The 20,303-nt window shown below is 41.0% G+C and overlaps 1 protein-coding gene across 2 annotated transcripts in view; it reads right to left on the bottom strand.

Annotated features, from left to right (window-relative positions):
• suclg2 (succinate-CoA ligase GDP-forming subunit beta) overlaps nt 1-18,619 on the bottom strand; it is a 143,593-nt gene extending 124,974 nt beyond the window's left edge. The window contains exon 1 of one of the 2 annotated variants that reach the window (XM_042339477.1): nt 18,488-18,619. In XM_042339477.1, the coding sequence (XP_042195411.1) occupies nt 18,488-18,568 (81 nt within the window). In that variant the 5' untranslated portion in view covers nt 18,569-18,619. The other variant, XM_042339478.1, reaches the window with a different exon arrangement.
• Between the last annotated feature and the right edge of the window lie 1,684 nt (nt 18,620-20,303).

Genomic DNA, 20,303 nt, shown 5'->3' with positions numbered 1-20,303 from the left:
TCACAGCACTCGGAACTTTTACAATAATTGCTACCATACAAATACAATGAAATAAACATGTATTGTTGATTTTTGCATTCTCTTAACCTTCCCTTCTTTAGGGCAAAGTGTACAGTGTAATACAAAATTGCAAGTCGCATTTGCACTGGTTCTAAAGAGCAACCAATGATCTTGATCTCTGACACAACAGTGAAGTCTTAAAACAGTATATTCATTTTCCTACAGAATGAAATAAAATAAAATAAAATCTCACAACACTGGCTTCAAACAGAATTACTAACCAAGCCTCGCCCAGCTAGCATCTTCTGAAATATCAGTGTTGTTGAAAGAAAATTGGTAGAACATAGCAAGCGTTATTTCAGGAATTCTAAAGTGTAACCTTGCTAACCCAAAGTATTTTGTATCAACTGCAGAACACAATGATCATGTTTACTTTGGCTGATTATTCCGAGGGGTTCTATAGGTTATAATCTTTCATGCTTTTGAAATACAAATCCAATTTTATGGTGAGTGAGCAACACCTAATAATTGGAAATCTCAAACCATGAAGGACTTCGAACCTTAATTTGCTGATAAATAATGGACAGTGGACCAATGTCAGTCAAAGGATTAATGTATTTCTTACTTGTAAGAATGCCTAATAATATTAACTTAGTCCTTTCTACAATTAGGATTTTAACTAAGTAGTATATAAAGCTCAATTTTTTAAATCTAATTTTACCATTATTTGCTTATTAAGTAATTGAAGGAAAATATTACCCTTTACTCCCCATTACATTACCTTCATTACATTATTAATAACAATCCTTGCATTTAATATAGCACCTATAACATCGAGAAGTCTTGAAGCATTACCGAGTTTCTGTAAAGTGCAGTGACTATATAGATGAAGGCAACCATTATTTTATAGGGCAGCTCATGGCAACCCTGGATTTCTATTAAACCGTAACAATGCTTTCTGACTCACTACAACCCTAAAATGGTTTCTGTGTCAATGCCTCCTCTCATTTGTCCATACAGTCAAATTAGTCTCTCTCAAGAGGAAAAGTCAAATTAGACACTGAACATTTGTTTTGTCTTCGTGGGGTGGGGGAGTTTTTTCAATTAGTGCCTCCAGTCCACCCATCAGTCTACATTAAGGTTGAGCTCTCTGGAACATTCCATCTCATCTTTATCTCTACATTCAGCATTAGAATGGAAAATGGAAGACAGGTCTGGACTCCAAAGATAAAGCAAAAAGAGCGAGTAAACAGTGAAATGTTAATGAATAATTGGCAAGTCACTGACTAGAGGGCATCAATTTAAGATAATTTGCAAAAAAGTAAAAGGGAAAATTAGGAGGAATTTTCTTTAAACTGAGAGCTGTTAGGATGTGGGACGCCCTGCTCGGTGGTCTAATGGTCTAGGAAGCATAATCCATATTACAACAACTTGCAATTTTATAGTGACCTTCATGCTGGTCACTTCAGAATCTCAGAGCATTTTCAAGAAGGAACTATTTTGATCTGTAAAAAGCAGAATTTGCAGGGGTATGGGGAAAGCAAGTAAAAGGTAGGCAAATTGTACTTTCAAAGAGAAAGTACAGATAAAATGGGCTGAACGGCCTCCGACCCTGCTGTAAATTTCTAAGGAATTGATCATTTTTCTTCTAATGCATAACACGTCAATCTTAATGGGACGGTAAAATATAGAGAAACATAGCACAACTCTTCAAAGGGAATGTTAATTTATTTGTACTTGTGCTGAGTAAAATGAACTGTAAGAATCTGAATACCTTGAACAAAGTAGATGGACTGTAGTTGAACCAAATGGGTCTTTTTCAGTACAGTATTGGCATGTTTCTAGGGTTTATCTATTCATCATCTTTGTCACGAGCAATGTAAGACAGGAAATTACAGAATTTGAATGGTGAAGAGAAACAGTAACTTATGAAAGAGTCATCTGTTAAACACAAATAAATACTCTATGTAATTATTTCTTCTGTATTTTAAAGATTTGGAATCTACATAGGAATAGAAAGGAAGGAATTACCAACAAAAGCATATGTTCATCCAATCACCCAACAATGTAATTCATTCTCTGAAAATAAATACATATCAACAACAAAATTCTCTTTATGATAAAAATGAAAACCTACTTTTAAAAAAACACGATTTTTATCTCACTCAAATCCCATCACAATATGAGGACAAGTGCTGTTATAGCATTTCCTTAGGTATAATAGTGAGGTAAATTATATTACATTATACATCTACTATGAAGAAACCATCATCAAAAAACATTTCTATTAGTTCAATCTTATAATTAAACATTAATAAGCACATAGGGATCTTTCCCCGATTATTCAAAATGCACCATTTTCATTAAATTCCATTGTTCTACTTTAAGAATCGCTATTCGAAAGCTTTCTTCTATTAATTGTTTAGAACATATACCTCCTGCAGCACAACTGCTAAACCATGAGTAGCAGCATGTGCATCACAAACGTTAATGTAAAAGCAGTTTACTGTAAAAAGTTTTAACAGCCTTCCAATTTTAATTTGTTAGTAATAGACTTCATCAAACAAGTGAAATGAAATCTCTCTCCTATAAATTAAAAATGTGCCTTTGAGGACAAAACTCCTGAACCCATTATTATTTTAGCCGGAGTCCAATAGTGTATTAATAAGTACCGTTTCTTCCACAGATCCAACTGCTAGGCTTTCATAGAATTATTTATTTTGGACTCATTAATTTTAGTTACAATGACAAAAGTGGACTTTTTTTAAAAAAAAACTGGGCAAAATTTAGTAGACTTTCTATGGAGTATCTTTAAAACCAGACCCAATCCTTGCTTTTCATCCAGGAATTGAGTGTTTTTAATTTGGCCATTTTTCTTATTTCTACCAAAATGCATAAGAAAACAAATCAATTTACCTGTCCTCTCTCTTGAATAATTATGTTAGAGAATACAAAAAGTAGTATATAAATGTATATTATATATATATATATACATACACACATGCATACTTTATTTCCCTTCCCATTTTTAAGATATCCCCCTCATTATTACATCTTCCCCATCACTCATCAGACTCAGTTAGCAATCAGTCAAGCAAACAAGCAACTTGATCCAATGATTCTGCTCACGTTTTTTCAACCTTTCATTGTTGCAGTAATCTTAAAAAAAATCATTCACCAATCCTTTCATTGTTTTTATTTTGCTGTTCAGCTCACACAACTTTCAAGCTCAATTTATTCATAATTGGAAGAACATTTTTGTAATATTCTCCATGCATTTTAAACAAAACTATCATACTATAATAGCAAGCAAGATCCTTCTATGTTGCATTGAGAAGTGCTATTGTAGTGTTACAATGATTCTAACATGAAGTTTAAAAGATCCTAACATTAAGTTTAATAGATTGAGTATACTGCTCCATAATTAAACAATTACAAATTACTATATGCATCTCAGTCTTCTTGTAAAACTGCATAACGTACTCATGCTAATGCAATACCAGCACAAGAACAATGATAATCCTTGCATTTGATATAGCGCTTTTCACGTCTTCTCGACATCTCAAAGCGCTTCACAGAATAGACTGTAAAGTGAATTGACCGTATATTTGTGGGTGAAACGCAGCAGCCAATTGGGCACAGCAGTGTCCCAAACAGTCGTGGATTGAAAATGACCAATTTATTATTGCTTTTTGTTTTTTTGAGGGATTATTATCAGGCATGTGGAGTAAGGAAATTTGCCCAAGGTTTCGCCCTGCTGGAATTGAACCCAGGTCTCTCGCTTGCACTTCAGGCTCTGACAGCATCAGCATCCAAGGCTGCACTCTCCACCTCTCAAAGCCAGTCAGGAACCTCGGTGTTCTGTTCGACCCTGAGCTGTCCTTTCTCCCTCATATCCGCACCACAACTGGCACCGCCTTCCATCATCTCCGGAACATCGCCAGACTACGGCACTACCTCACCCCTCACGCTGCTGAAACTCTGGTCCACGCCTTTATCACCTCATGGCTGGACTATGGGAACCCTCTCCTCGCCGGCCTTCCCGGCCCTCCCTCCACACTGCAGGTCATTCAGAACTCTGCAGCTCGTGTACTGTCCCGCACCAGACACCGCGACCACATCACTCCCACCCTCGCTCGCCTCCACTGGCTCCCCATCCCCCAGAGGATCGAATTCAAGATCCTCATCCTCACCTACAAGGCCATTCACGGCCTTGCTCCCTCCTACCTCTCCGACCTACTATCCCCCTACTTACCTGCCCGTACCCTCCGTTTCTCTGGCTCCGGTCTGCTCCACACCCCTCGCCCCAACCGCCCTACCATCGGTGGCCGGGCCTTCAGCCTCTCAGTCCCGAGGCTCTGGAACTCTATCCCCCAGTGCCTTCGCAGCTTCCTCCCTCTCCTCCTCTCAAGACCTTTCTCTTTGACCGTGCCTTCAGCTCCCTCTCGACTCTCTACCCCCTCCTCGCTCCCTCCCTTCCCTCCCCTCCCCCTGACCATTTCCCCCTCTGCTCGGGTCCCGACCCAACTGACCAGCGCCTTGGGACGTCCTCCTGACGTGAAAGGCGCTCTATAAATGCAATCTTGTTGTTGTTGAGGCGAGTGCTCTATCCACTGAGCTACAGGACTCCTACTCCAAGAATACTCCTGGTTTTGGAAGATTTCTTTTCTATCTGCTGTCTGCAGCTATTTATATAAAATGTTTAAGTCAATCTGGCAATTCCCTTCTCAATGTACAAATTTATTTCAGCATCTGTCGGCTAATGTTCTAAACATAGAAGGCCAATGGTACAAATTATGCCATAAATAGCAAATTTATTTCCAACTTTCACACCACTAGAAAACTATGTTGCTCTCACTTTCACTCTTGCTGCACACAATGAAGAATGAATAAAACTTTCTATAGACAGTATCATTCTACCCACTTGGCTTCCCTTTTACATTTGTCAATAGGATATGAATCCTAGAAATATTTAGTAGTATTGTACGATATATCACAGTATGCTAAAGCACTTTAGCTAAAGTTTTTAAGTCTCTGAATTTTTTTTTTCCGTGGTCCAATGTAAAGATGTTTTCATCATATTACACATGAACAGAAGAAACCCAGGCTGTCAAAATGCCAGAGCGCAGTGAATGAATTTATGAAAATTGTTCATTTCAAAAATAACAAGTTAAATGACTGGCATCCTTTTTTGGGGGGGGTGGGGGGTGGGGGGCTGAAGTTTTATTCTTGAGTTAAGAATAATTAGGAAAACATTTATCCTCATTAGGGTAAACCATTACTTTTGATCACTACTCTTTATCTCTAGCGCTCAAGTCCAAGGTCAGATGAGGGAAACTGACACAAGGGAAGACAAGTGTTGTCTTCTATTCCTTCAGTTTAAGCAATACTCCAGGCCATAATACCATCTCCAATTGTCAAACTGAATAAAATCCATGACTAAAAATGTCAAGAATAAAAATGTCATTTGGTTCAGTAGCTCAGAAAAGAAGGAATACCTCTTCCAATGTTCATATTGAAACTGCACCCATCGAGAGGGAAGGCCAGCATTGTTGTTCAGCTATATTAAATGGAATACCAAATACTTTAAAAGTAAAGTAGAAAAATGTTCATCCCTCACCATAATGAGAAAACAACAGTTCTATGCAAGAGCAAGCAAGCAATTTCATTGAGACCTATAGCTTGCCATCCAAACTGCTTTAAACTTGACTTGTCATCATTCTACAATACTTCAAACCATGTACAAAATAAAAACTGTAATGATAAAATCTGTATTTAAAAGGCAAGCCTAGGATGAATAGCATGCCAGTTTAACTGGATTCAAAAAACCCATAGGACTATCCTTGCAGCGAATGGTGCGGGCACTCCACTTAGCAAAGTGATATAATCAGAATTTATTAGAGAAATGCCAGAGGGCAAATATCTTTATTTGCTATGCTACTGCTACCCAATATCAGTTTTTATATGCCACAGAGCTACTGCATTTTAAACAGAGCACAATACACCATACATTTATAAGAGAAAATTGTGCAAAGCTGTATTCGTCTTTTGTTATTTAATAAGCTGTTCTGACCTTTTCATTAATTGATTGTCAACTAAAATGTATTGGGTCATTAAACTTTTTAGATTAACCATGCTACTGTACTGCATATGGCCAGAGCATCTACAAGCATTCACAACACCACCATTAATCTAACATTTGTTCTCAACACTACAAAGAAAGAACATTCTTGTCACTTATTTATAGAATTGAATGGTCTTTTCATAAAAAACATTCAGCCCCTCAATTCAATAGGTAAGCACTTCTGAAGTTTTAGGCAGCTATACAGTTCTTATCGTAAACATTCTACAAGCAACTGTCTTCATACAAATATACCGTTCTGCTCCACACACAGTACATCAGAAATGTTCAAGCACTTGGGATGACACCTGACCTCCCATGTAAATCATGTAAAGACTTTGTTTCAATTGAGTAATTTGTTCTGACAATATAACCATACACATTCACTCAATTCCTACATGTAGAAGGTGATCTGAATGAAGCTTTCTGTTGGATATAGAATACTCCTGTGTGAAAGATATCAGTTAACAATGAATATTATCCCACACAACTTCAAATCTAAAGCATGATATTAAAAAAACTCTCTGGCCAGCTAACTTTGAATGACTTCATACAATGCATACAATGATGCTGCTTGCAGTATGAAGTGGCAAGGAACAAATTTGTATTGATTACCCTTTGTAAATTGAGTTCTCAAACTCAGCTGCACTGCTCTGGGTTGGTATGCCGAACTTCATAATAAGAGAAACCCAAAGATGATGCGTATTTTTTGTTGATTAAAATCACAGTATTTCAATTAATTTTTCTGACCAAAAACATTCTTATCTAAGAATTACAATGGCCACTTAATTCTAAAATTCCATTATTTAGTCAAGGAACTACAAAATTTGTATTAAATGCTATACTGTGATTGAGTAACGGTTCATCATTAACAAAAGTTGCACATCACCAGTACTTATATTGATCTGGGTTCACAGCACTTTAGATTTCTGTGCACTCTCCAAATATGCATTGATTATTTTTGTAAACATTATCTCCTCAGCATTTTCTAAAACATTCCTTTAGATTATTTTGCATTATGATGTATGTTTCTACAATGCAAAAATGCTTTAGTATCTCAGGCAGAATACCAAAGCAGTATGAACATTTTGTATTCATTATACAGCCAATAGCAACAAACAAAAATCTAACATTAAATCAGAACCTTTGTTGAAAAGGCCAAAGATTGAACATCCTTTTAGTGTATTGGTAACAAAACACCTTTTTGACCAAAAATGGTTTTAATTCGTTAGCATTTAATTTTAAAATGTCATTCCATTATTAATTTATTGTATATTTAATTCCATAGAAAAAAATTCAAACTTTTTTTACTCATAAATAGGATCATGTACTTTGATCTTATGTAATTCCTATGAGGTAAATTGGATACAAAACTCCCCAACAAACCACTGAACTATATATTTTTATTGAGTTCTGTCTGAAAAGGATTGACAAATGAGTGGCTATTCAAGGTTGACCATGTTAGTTGATGAAACCAAATTGGTTACTAATAATGGAGAAATGATGGACAGAATACAGAGAGGTCTGTGTAGGTTAGTTGAGATTAGATTAGATAGGCTGAACAGTGGCAGATCATAGAATCACAGAATTGTACAGCACAAAAAGAGGCCATTCGGCCCATCGAGTCTGTGCCGGCCCTTTGAAAAGAGCAATGTAACGTCAATCCCACTCCCCAGCCCTTTCCCCATAACCCTGCAGACCCGTCCTCTTCAAATACCCATCCATCAGGTTTTAAAAAGTTGTTATCGAATCGGCCTCGACCACCCTTTCAGGCAATGCGTTCCAGATTCGAACAACTCGCTGCATGAAAACATTTCTTCTCACCTCCCCTCTGCCTCTTTTAGAGACTATTTTGAATCTGTGACCTCGAGTCACCGACACACCCACCAGTGGAAACAGTTTTTCCCTTTCTAACCTATCAAATCCCCTCATGATTTTGAAGACCTCTATTAGGTCTCCTCGTAACCGTCTCTGCTCCAATGAGAATAATCCTATCCTCTCGAGCCTTTCCTCATAATCAAGGTCCCTCATTCCTGGTACCATCCTCGTAAATCTCCTCTGCACCCTTTCCAATGCCTTAACATCCTCTTCCTATAGTGTGGTGCCCAGAACTGGGCGCAGTATTCTAACTGAGGCCTAACCAGTGTTTTATATAGGTTAATCATAACCTCCTGACTCTTGTACTCTATGCTCCTATTTATAAAGCCTAGTATCCCATATGCCCTTTTTACAGCTTTATCTACCTGTCCTGCCACCTTCAAGGATTCATTTACCTGCACCCCCAGGTCTCTCTGTTCTTCACCCCTTAAGATTGTATTACCAGCCTATATTGCCTCCCCTCATTCTTTCTACCAAAATGCATTACTTCGCATTTCTCCACATTGAAACTCATCTGCCATGTGTCTGCCCATTTTACCATTCTGTCTATGTCTTCCTGCAGTTGGCTGCTATCCTTCTCACTGTTTACCACCCTACCTAACTTTGTGTTGTCCGCAAACTTGGAAATGGTACTTGCTATACCCAAGTCCAGATCATTTATGTATATTAAGAAGAGCAGTGGTCCTAATACCGATCCCTGGGGGACGCCACTGTACACTTCCCTCCAGTCAGAAAAGCAGCCGTTCACCACAACTCTCTGCTTTCTGTCTCCCGGCCAGTTCTGGATCCATGCTGCCACTGTCCCTTTTATACCATGGGCTTCTATCTTTCTTACAAGTCTTTCATGTGGCACTTTGTCAAATGCCTTTTGAAAGTCCATATAAACGACATCAACTGCACTACCTTTATCCACCCTCTCCATTACCGCATCGAAAAATTCTATTAGATTTGCCTTTAACAAATCCGTGCTGGCTGTCCCCAATTAACCCATATTCTTCCAAGTGAAGATTTATTCTGTCCCGGATTATAGTCTCCAGGAGTTTCCCCACTACTGATGTTAGGCTGACTGGCCTGTAGTTCCCAGGTTTGTCCTTCTGTCCCTTTTTGTACAGGGGAGTAACATCGGCGACTCTCCAGTCCTCTGGCACCACCCCTGTGTCTAACGAAGATTGAAAAATTGTAGCCAAAGCCTCCGCTATTTGTACCCGTGCCTCCCATAGTATCCTTGGCTGCATCCCGTCCGGACCGGGCGACTTATCTACCTTCAACCCAGTCAACCTTTTCAGTACTTCCTCTCTGTTTACACTTATCCTATCCATTTCCTCTACCCTCTCCTCCGATACTGCGGCATTTGGTGCATCCACTTCTTTTGTGAAGACAGATGCAAAGTGCTCATTCAGAACATCAGCCGTGCCCTCTGCCTCCACAATAAGATTTCTGTATCTTGGGTTTGACATTTGTCATACACCTTTTTCTGTTTCATTCTAGATACAATTATCTTCGTCATCCAGGGAGGTTTGGATGCCCGACTGTTCCCTTTTGTGGGAATGTATTTATTCCGTCCCTGAACTATCTCATCATTGAAGAATTCCCACTGCTCTATAGTTGTTTTACCTGCCAATCTTTCTTTCCAGTCCACCTTGACTAGGTCCCTTTTTAACTCACTGAAATTTGCCCTCTTCCAGTTGAGTATCTTCACCTTAGATGGTTCCTTGTCCCTTTCCATATACACTCTGAATCTAATGATATTGTGATCACTATTGCCCAGATGCTCTCCCACTGAAACCTGCTCCACTTGCCTTACTTCATTCCCCAGAACTAGATCCAGCACTGATTCCTTCCTCGTTGGGCTGGAAACGTACTGATCAAAAAAGTTGTCCTGTATGCATTTTAGGAATCTTTCGCCCTCCTTGCCCTTTGCGCTGCTGTTTTGCCAGTCTATGTTGGGATAATTAAAGTCCCCCATTATCACGACTCTTTTGGCCTTGCATCTGTCTGAGATCTGCTTGCAGATCTGCTCATCTATTTCCTTCCCACTATTTGGTGGTCTATAGTATACCCCTACCAGCCTAACAGCTCTTTTTTTGTTCCTTAACTCTAACCAGATAGATTCCGTTTTGGGGCCCTCCAGTACCTCAACCCTTTCCACGGCTATAACTGTATCCTTGATTAACATTGCCACACCCTCTCCTTTTTTCCCTTCCCTATCCCTCCTGAATACATTATAGCCAGGAATATTCAGCTCCCATTCCTGTCCTCCTGTCCTGTCCTCCCATTCCTGAAGCCCTCTTTTCTGGACCATTTCTCCAGCCAAGCATTCATATGCTTGATCCTGCCATTATGGTACTTATTTGCCCGAAGCACAGGGAGTAATCCAGAGATCACCACCTTGGATGTTCTATTCTTTAGTTTGTTCCCCAGCTTTTGATATTCACCCTGTAGCGTCTCAGCCCTTTCTTTTACCAATATCATGGATCCCAACCTGGATCACCACTTCTGGATGTTCCACTTCCCCTGAAGAATTTTTTCCACCCGTTCTGTGATGTCTAAGACTGTTGCACCAGGGAGGCAACATACCATGCTACTTAATTAAGATGCTACTTAATGTAAAACTTCATAAAGTGATGGAACCACTGAATGATACTCTTACTGGAAACATCCCATAAGATCCCATAAGAATAAGAATAAATGAGGCTACTGGTAGATAGCTCACTCAAATCATCCACACACTGTACAGCGGCAGCAAGATTTTGGAGGAATAGCTCAAGGGAAAGGCCATAAATCATAGAAGGGATTAGTTAACTTGTACAAAGTTAAATGGCCCTATCTGGAATATGTGTGTGTATTTCTCATACTGGAATTAAAATAGGGATATTCTGACACCAGAGGGTAAAATAACTTGATTTAGCAGCTTATCACATTGTCAAAACATCCCAAAGCGCTTCACAGGATTATATAAAAATCCTTACATTTGATATTGCACCCCATCATATCATCAAAATGTTTCAAAGTACTTCACAGGAGATTTAGTGTAGTTACTGTTTATCTGTAGACATATGCAGCAGCCAATTTGAACACAGCAATTACCCCCAAAAAGCCGTGAAAATCCAATTTTTAACTAGAAAGTTGTTGGCCAGGATATGAGAAACTTTTTTTAAAATCTTTTCAAATAGTGCCTTGGCATCCTTAACATCTATCTGAACAGGCAGATGGAACCTCAGTCTCATGTCTCATCCAAAGGGTGACACCTCAAAAAATGTAGTGTGAAGTGTAGTGATTGTGTATCTGTAGCTGAAGGCAGCAGTCAGGATGCTGCAGGAATTTTTTTTTTTTACTTTGAGAAAAGAAGATGCTGTCTACATCGCCATATTGCCAAACTGATGTGCAGTAGGAAGCCTGATGTCAGTATCCTTGATGTGTACGACTAAATATACATCAAAGAATGTGGGCAGAGAAAATACGTGGATATGAATATCTCACAAGCAGGAATGTTAACAGACCTATAGATTTAATTACTTGCTGCTGAAAGTGGTCAATTTAGGTAACAGTTACTCAAGAACACAAGCAGCATTGACAATTGTAAGAGAGAATTAGTAGCTTGGAAAGGGGGGGGTGTTGGGGGGAGAAGAGTTGAAAGCGTGCAGTATTTTGTACAAGGTAAATATTCTGAGTACAGTAAGCACTACTTAATGACTGCAATTTCTTTTTAAAAAAAAGTTTTTTGATGTCACAAGACCTTAAGCAACTTAGTCTAAAAGGATTTAAGAAGGAAGCGAATTCAGGGCCATATCTGAGACCCAACCATGTGAAAGGCGCAATACAAATGCAAGTTGTTGTTGTAATATAATCTTTGGGTTTAAATAACAATTCAAAGCACAAACTGCAATGTCCCAGTTCACTGAGTCACATGCAACCCCAGAAATATTTTGATTTTCCTGATATGAATTTTCCTCATCATGGGAGTACTGTAGCTCAGTGGTTAGAGCACTCGCCTCGCAAGCAAGAGACCTGGGTTCTATTCCTGATAGGGCGAAATGTTGGGCAAGTTTCCTTACTCCACATGCTTCTGTTTACCTAGCAGTAAGTAGGAACCCGGTTGTTAGTCAATTGGCGGATCACTTTTCCGAGAGTAATAATCCCTTTAAAAAANTGTGGTCACTCAATCCACGATTGTTTGTGGGACAATGCTGTGTGCAATTGGCTACTGCGTTTCACCCACAAAAAAATAATAATCCTTGCATTTGACAGAGCTTTTCACGTCTTCTAGACGTTTCAAAGCACTTCACAGAATATACTTTAAAGTATATTTTGCCGGATTATTTTCCAGGGATAATAATCTTTCATTAAAAATATGGAAAGCAAATGGTCACTCCATCCACGACTGTTTGGCTGCCGCATTTCACACACAAATATATCCTGTGAAGTGCCTTGAGACGTCTAGAAGATGAGAAAAGCGCTATATCAAATGCAAGGATTATTATTATATATCTATTGTTTTCTTATCTACCATACAGTACCCAATACACAATACTAATTTACAAACTTTTACAGGTTGGCCCCAGGCTTTTGGTGCCCTAATATTTAACTTCAGGTAAAAAAAATACTGTAACTCAGTGGGAGCGGACAGGATGGTAGTGGGTTAGGAGGTCGCAAAGGTAGGGGGGAGTGAGGACACAGAGGGCTTTGAAGGTGAGGACCAGGATATTGACTGTATCCTCTGTGTGATGGATGGTTAATACAGTTCAATATATTAACGAATTTGCAGAAATGAAAAGTGCAAGGTATGGTTGTAACAAAATCGAATAAACATTTCAAACACACAACATTTTTTTAAAGAAATATCAGGAGCTTTACTTATATGAAAGATTTTGCTTAGAAATTAAAAAAGTGATAGACAAGCTAGGCATAAACTGAATATTGAATATGAAATAATTAGATGGCATTGAAGGAATGCATTGTGTAGGAAAGAAATCATTAAAACTGGTGCAGTTCACTTTTCCCAATCAAATCAATCACATACATTTTGCATAAAGCTCATACAACGATCAGCTGATTTTTCTGTAACTTCATTTATTAGCAACAAACATAGGATACCATTCAGGTCCTATTAAACGGTGAGCAGAACCTTGCACGTAGCACAATCAAAATACACATTTAAATGTGGTATCCCACCAAGTCCCTAACCATACGAAGTAACTCATTGTAGAACGTTTAGAGTTTTATCCATTTATTTCAATAAAACAAAAAAATGAAAGAACTACAATTGGAGTCCGCCATGGAAAAATCCAGTTACATTTGGAGAGATTTATGGCGGAGGAAATTGTTTCTTTCTTTCCCTCCTACATCTCCCCCACATAGACTTTCTGTCCTCTCCCGAAGGTGCTGAAAAATACCATGATATAGTTTCATTGGCACTGGCACTCTTTCACTAACTCAAATAAATGACCAGTGCCTACATCTCCTCTGACAGTGTATAACAAGTTATTTCACTTTTGGGAAACCCTGCTAAGCCAAACCCTGACATGCACACAAACGAGGCACTTTACAGCAAGGACTATTACATATACAGATCAGAGGTGGGAACCCTGATTTTGTATTTCCACTTCGCTCTATGGTTCTGAGGCCAACTGTAGCACTTCTCATTTGCGTATTTTCATTGCTGGGGCGTTGGTTTGACATAATACTCTTTTCCCTTATTTTTTTCAGTAAATTTCGACAGAGCAGAACATCAACATGGTGTGACACTTGGTAAACCTCCTGAGAGGAAAGTCCAATGAACATGTCTCAACACACAGGTGTATCAGCATTGCTCTTGAAACCACAATGTCAATTGTATATAATGCTTTGTTGTTAACAAAATAAAACATGGAATAGATACAATCCTCAACAATCTGAGTCACTTTCACCATTACACAAACCTCATTCATTTTATGTATCGGTATTAATTCCTGAGGTCAAGCAGTGTAGTAAATAATAATAATACCTGCATTTGATATAGCGCTTTTCATGTCTTCTAGACATATCAAAGCGCTTCACAGAATATACTGTAAAGTGAATTGACTGTATATGTGTGGGCGAAATGCGGCAGCCAATTGCGCACAGAAGGTGTCCCACAAACAGTCGTGGATCGAAGTGACCAATTTATTATTGGGTTTTTTTCTTGAGGGATTATTATCAGCCGTGTGGAGTAAGGAAACTTGCCCAAGCTTTCGCCCTGCCAGGAATCGAACCCAGGTCTCTCACTTGTGAGGCAAGTGCTCCAAACACTGAGCTACAGAACTCCACTAAATATAAATGAGGTCAGTGAAACAATATAAAACTACAACAGAGTCAACATTTTCAGTTCTACAATAATGTTAAACTCAGTCCATAGAATAAATAAAATATTGCTCTCGGTGTTGTGTGTTCCAATTGTTCTTTTACCTGTGAGAAACACTTTCACTTTCTGTCTTCAAGTGTCTCTACATTGCTGTTATTGCATTCCAGCAGGACATGATAAATTGATCCATAAACAAAACACAATTGAATATTACATAAAAATCTAACACCTTCAAACCTAAATCAAATTTTCCCATAAAAATTTCATAGGTTCATTATTGCAGGAGTTGTGCATTAATTCTTAAAATACAAGTCGCCTTGTTAACTCTTATACTGCCAGCAGATCGAAGGAAATACTGTCTATCAGCCATCCAGTTCTGTATAACTTAACATCCACCTGAACAGACAAATGGAACGGTTTAACATCTCAGCCCAATCCACAAAATAATCTGTACATGTGGTTAATTTTTAGCTTTCTTGATAGCGCTATTGGTAAATACATTGATCAATGAATAAACTGGTAAAGCCATAGACAACTAAATTACAAAGTTCAATTCCGAGTCCCAAGTTCGCAGTTTATGCTGAGTTAACTAGTCTTTGTAGAGTAGCTTTAGCGGTGCTCAGCATTCAGCATTCACTAGTCTTAAGAGGGAAACAAAACAGTCAATGTTCTTGCTCACAATCCAGAGGAAGTGTTGGAAAGTATACAAATATGTGCAAGACAAGCAAGAACATGCTCATCTCTAATTTCCCCAGAAGGCACAGCCTTCGGACACTAGTGACACGATTGTTTGTGGGACACTGCTGTGCGCAATTGGCTGCTGTGTTTCACCGACAAAATATACAGTCGATTCACTTTACAGCATATTCTGTGAAGCGCTTTGAGACATCTCGAAGACGTGATAAGGCGCTGTATCAAATGCAAGGATTATTATTACTGTTATTATTGAGGGTTTCATGTGAAGAATGGTCATTTGGGCAAGGTAATGGAGGGTAGCCAGCATTTATTGAACCATGTCTCAGCATGAGTCTACACCATCAGCAAGGTCGAGAAAACTGGAGAGCAAAAAAGAAAAACAAATATTTAAAGCACTTTTTAAAAGAAAATTCCCATTCACTCCTATCACCCAAAGCATTGCTGAGTCCAAATGTTATCACTGATAAACAAACTCTTGCCCCCCATTCCGAGATGACCTTGCATTCATTTAGTCTCTAACTAATCCTATCAGATAGATGACAAATTTACATTACAACTCTGCCCTTGATGGCAATGTCCCCAAACTTGCCAACAACCTGCAATACCGACTTGAGCAAAAAGTAGCAAATTGTTTACTCCACGAACAAAGTCAAAAGGTTACAAAATCCTCTCATCTTTTCAATTTGAAACTTTTTTTTATTTTTGAAATCAATTATATTCTCAAAAAACTCCTTAAGTCCAGAGAGAGAGAAGTGTGCTTTGATTTTCTGCTGCGAGCTTGGTTCACCTCATATCTTATAAACCCTCCAACATTGGATTTACACAAATATAACGTTTTTTTCAAAAAACACGTATTCTTGGGCTTGAACAGTAAAAAGAATTGTGCAGCATAACAATTCTTAAAGATCTCCACTGAGGTAAACTGGAAGCTAATTTACTTCAGCAAAATCTGCTTAGCTGCTTACTTCAACCTAGTGAAGTCCTTGGTGGCATGATTTGTTGGTTTGTCTTTTGGACTATCCCTAAGATGAGGTGGGATATGTAATCATACACAAGAAATGTTTTTAAAAGACAGAGAATTGTCTCGACGAATATCTAATCACAGGTCTATAAAATAACAGTGAATTGAGCTAAGGGTGACTGGAATGAACTCTTATAATTAACAATATTCATGGCAACGACAAAGGCAACATTTCAGACAAGCTCCGTTTCAAATGTTGACTTTTGCATTGCTGATAGAAATAAAAATTGAGGGACAAATTATGGTCAAATGTTACTTTCACCACAATGTTTATCAACGAGATTTGTGATGTTGTATTGTATATTTGTAAACAAACTTAAATAGGCTGACAAATATTTTTCATGACCGTGGCAACTCTTCAAAAATGTTAAGGTGGTGAAAATTGTATACTCAAACCACTGTAATTTAATCATAAAAGTACCAACAATATCCATTTACTCCAAGTGGCTACCTTTAACTGGGTGCAGCCAACATTTATTCAGGTTTTTACCTTGTGCTGGATCTACCCCCACCTTTTTGCTCTTTTCTATTTCCGAGACTGACAGCATTGCTCCCAGGGTGATCGGGACACATTTGAAACAATTAAACAACTTTCGAAACGTGGTTCTGAATTCCATTGCAAAAAACAAAAAAAAGTAAGGAGTAACATTCTGAGATAGAAATAGTCAACAAGATCAAAACAGCAGTAAATACCAAAACATTAAACACAGAGAGGGACAAAGAAGAGAGATTAGAACTCAATTCAGGGAGATTACGCAATGGTTTTTAAATGTCTTTCTACTTCGCCTGCAAAGTACGGTCCCTGCACTTTACAGTGAATCCTGTGAAGTGCTTTGCAGCATCCTGACCCAATCAGTATATCAAATGCAAGCATTATTATTACTATTATTACTTCAAATTATAACCTTGCATTTATTTCACCATTAACAACCCTAATTCTTGAGCAACAACACGATAATATATGTATCATCCAGAGTCGCAAGCTGATACTGCACAGAACCTGAGGCAGCGCTGCGTTTTAAAATTAAGTTTCTGTACAAACTCTCGAACGTCTATCTACTATTATTGTGATAAGGCACTATATCAAATGCAAGGATTATTATCCTTGTACAATGTTGTCGGAGTCCTGTAGCTCAGTCGTTAGAGCACTCGCTTCATAAGCGAGAGACCTGGGTTCAATTCCCGGACCGGGCGAAATATTGGGAAAGTTTCCTTACTCCACACACCTCTGTTTACCGAGCAGTAGATAGAAACCCGGTTGTTAGTCGATCGGTGGATCGCTTTTCCGGGGGAAATAATTCCTTCAAAAAAAAATAACAATAAATTGGCGATTTCAACCCATGACTGTATTTAGGGCACTGCTGTACACAATTGGCTGCCGCGTTTCGTCCACAAAATCAATTCACTTTACAGTATATTCTGTGAAGCGCTTTGAGACTACTCGAAGACGTGATAAGGCGCTATATCAAACGCAAGGATTATTATTATTATTATTCACTATTATTACTACAAATGGTAGGGCGAAGGCAATGCCCAGCCTCGAGCGACACAAGGCGGCCGCCGCTCACGGCAGCAGTGCCATGTACAAGGCGCTAAACCAGAGGTAAAGATTATCATCTCCAGGAACAGAAAGTTACAGAAAGTAAAAGGCACAACTGTGACAGTCACGAGTCCTCCTCCTCCTCCTCCTCCTCCTCGTCCTCCTGCCACATAGGCAGAGGCTGCTGACAGCCGGGTAAGGTGACAGGTCACTCACTCCCTCACTTACTCACTCACTCACTTCACTCCTTCACTCCCTCACTCACTCCCTCACTCCCTCCTTCCCTCACTTACTCCTTCACTCACTCACTCCTTCCTTCACTCACTTACTCCCTCACTCACTCCTTCACTCCCTCACTCACTCCCTCACTCACTCCTTCACTCACTCACTCCTTCACTCACTCACTTACTCCCTCACTCACTCCTTCACTCACTCACTCCCTCACTCACTCACTCACTCCTTCACTCACTCCCTCCTTCATTCACTCCTTCACTCACTCCCTCACTCACTTACTCCCTCACTCACTCCCTCCTTCACTCACTCACTCCCTCCTTCACTCCCTCCTTCACTCCCTCACTCCCTCCTTCACTCCCTCACTCCCTCCTTCCCTCCTTCCCTCACTCCCTCCTTCCCTCACTCCCTCCTTCCCTCACTCCCTCCTTCACTCCCTCCCTCACTCCCTCCCTCCCTCACTCCCCGGTAGGACAGGAGAAAGAGAACGACTTCGCCGCAAGTTTCCAAACTTTCTAACCCTGAGAGCGAGCCCGGGCCCGGGCCCGGGGCGGCCCGCACGGCCCCCGGGCCGCACAGCCCCGCGTGTCCCCCCCCCGCCCCCCCGGGAGGCTCAGGCCTCGCCGTGTCTTACATTCCAGACCATAGCCCGAGCTGCCGCCGCGGGGGGGGGACACGCACCTGAGTGTTGCGGGGGGTGGGGCGCGGGGCCGCTCTCCTCAGCGCCCCGGAGACCCGCAGCGACAGCCCGACAGCCGCCATGTTCCCGGGAGCGAGCGGCGGGAGCGCGCCTCACAGCCCCGTACACCGCCCCACACACCGTCCCCGTACACCGCCCCACACACCGCCCCTATACACCGCCCCACACACCGCACCTATACACCGCCCCACACACTGTCCCTATACACCGCCCCACACACCGCCCCCTACACCGCCCACACACCGCCCCACACACCGCCTCACACACCGCCCCCGTACACCGCCCCACACACTGTCCCTATACACCGCCCCACACACCGCCCCCATACACCGCCTCACACACCGCCCCACACACCGCCCCCGTACACCGCCCCACACACCGCCCCCATACACCGCCTCACACACCGCCCCATACACCGCCTCACACACCGCCCTACACCGCCCACACACCGCCCTACACCGCCCCACACACCGTCCCTATACACCGCCCCACACACCGTCCCCATACACCGCCCCACACACCGCCCCCATACACCGCCTCACACACCGCCCCACACACCGCCTCACACACCGCCCCCGTACACCGCCCCACACACTGTCCCTATACACCGCCCACACACCCTATACACCGCCCCACACACCGTCCCCATACACCGCCCCACACACCGCCCCTATACACCGCCCCACACACACACCGTCCCTGTACACCGCCCCACACACCGTCCCTATACACCGCCCCACACACACTCCCTATACACCGCCCCACACACCGTCCCTATACACCGCCCCACACACACACCGCCCCATACACCGTCCCTCTACACCGCCCCACACACTGTCCCTATACACCGCCTCACACACTGTCCCTATACACCGCCCCACACACTGTCCCTACACACAACTCTAATACTGTTCACAAAGCCCTGATACAGTCAATACAGCCCTCATACAGTCAATATAGCCCTGATACAGTCAATATAGCCCTGATACAGTCAATATAGCCCTGATACAGTCAATATAGCCCTGATACAGTCAATATAGCCCTGATACAGTGAATATAGCCCTGATACAGTCAATATAGCCCTGATACAGTCAATATAGTTCTGATACAGTGAATATAGCTCTGATTCAGTGAATATAGCCCTGATACAGTCCATGCAGCCCTGATACAGTGAATATAGATACATTCAACATAGATAGCCCTGATCCAGAGCTGATATTGTCCTGATAGTCAAAATAGCACTAATATAGTGCTGACAGTCAATATAGCCATGATACAGCATTGATAGTCAATACAGTGAAGGGTTTGCACCTGAGTGGGGGCTGGAGTCAAGCATGTTTGGAGGGCAAGGGGTGGGTGGAGGTGTGAAAATGACCAAAGACGAGGTAAAAGAGAAAGATCTTGAGGAGGGCCTTGAAGGAGGCAAGGGAAGGGGCGACCCCTGACACAGGAAAGGTATAAACAAAACACAAAATACTGCAGATGCTAGAAATCTGAAAACAAAAACAGAAGTCGCTGGGAACACTCAGCAGGTCAGGCAACATCTATGGAGAAAGGAAAGTGAGTCAACATTTCGGTTCTACCACCCTTCGTCAGAACTAGACAAAGGTCCTACGAAGGTTCGTGGACCCAAAATGTTGACTCTCTTTCCTTTCTCCATAGATGCTGCCTGACCTGCTGAGTGTTCCCAGCGACTTCTATTTTTGTTTACAGGAAAGGTACAGGCACAGCTAATATAGCTCTTATTTAGCTCTGGCACCACTAATACAGCCCTGACACAGCCAATATAGCCCTGAT

The sequence above is a fragment of the Callorhinchus milii genome, unplaced genomic scaffold (genome assembly GCF_018977255.1).
Source record: "Callorhinchus milii isolate IMCB2004 unplaced genomic scaffold, IMCB_Cmil_1.0 Scaffold12, whole genome shotgun sequence".
In the NCBI taxonomy this organism is placed as follows: Eukaryota; Metazoa; Chordata; class Chondrichthyes; order Chimaeriformes; family Callorhinchidae; genus Callorhinchus; species Callorhinchus milii.
This window is presented reverse-complemented; position numbering and strand designations above follow the sequence as displayed.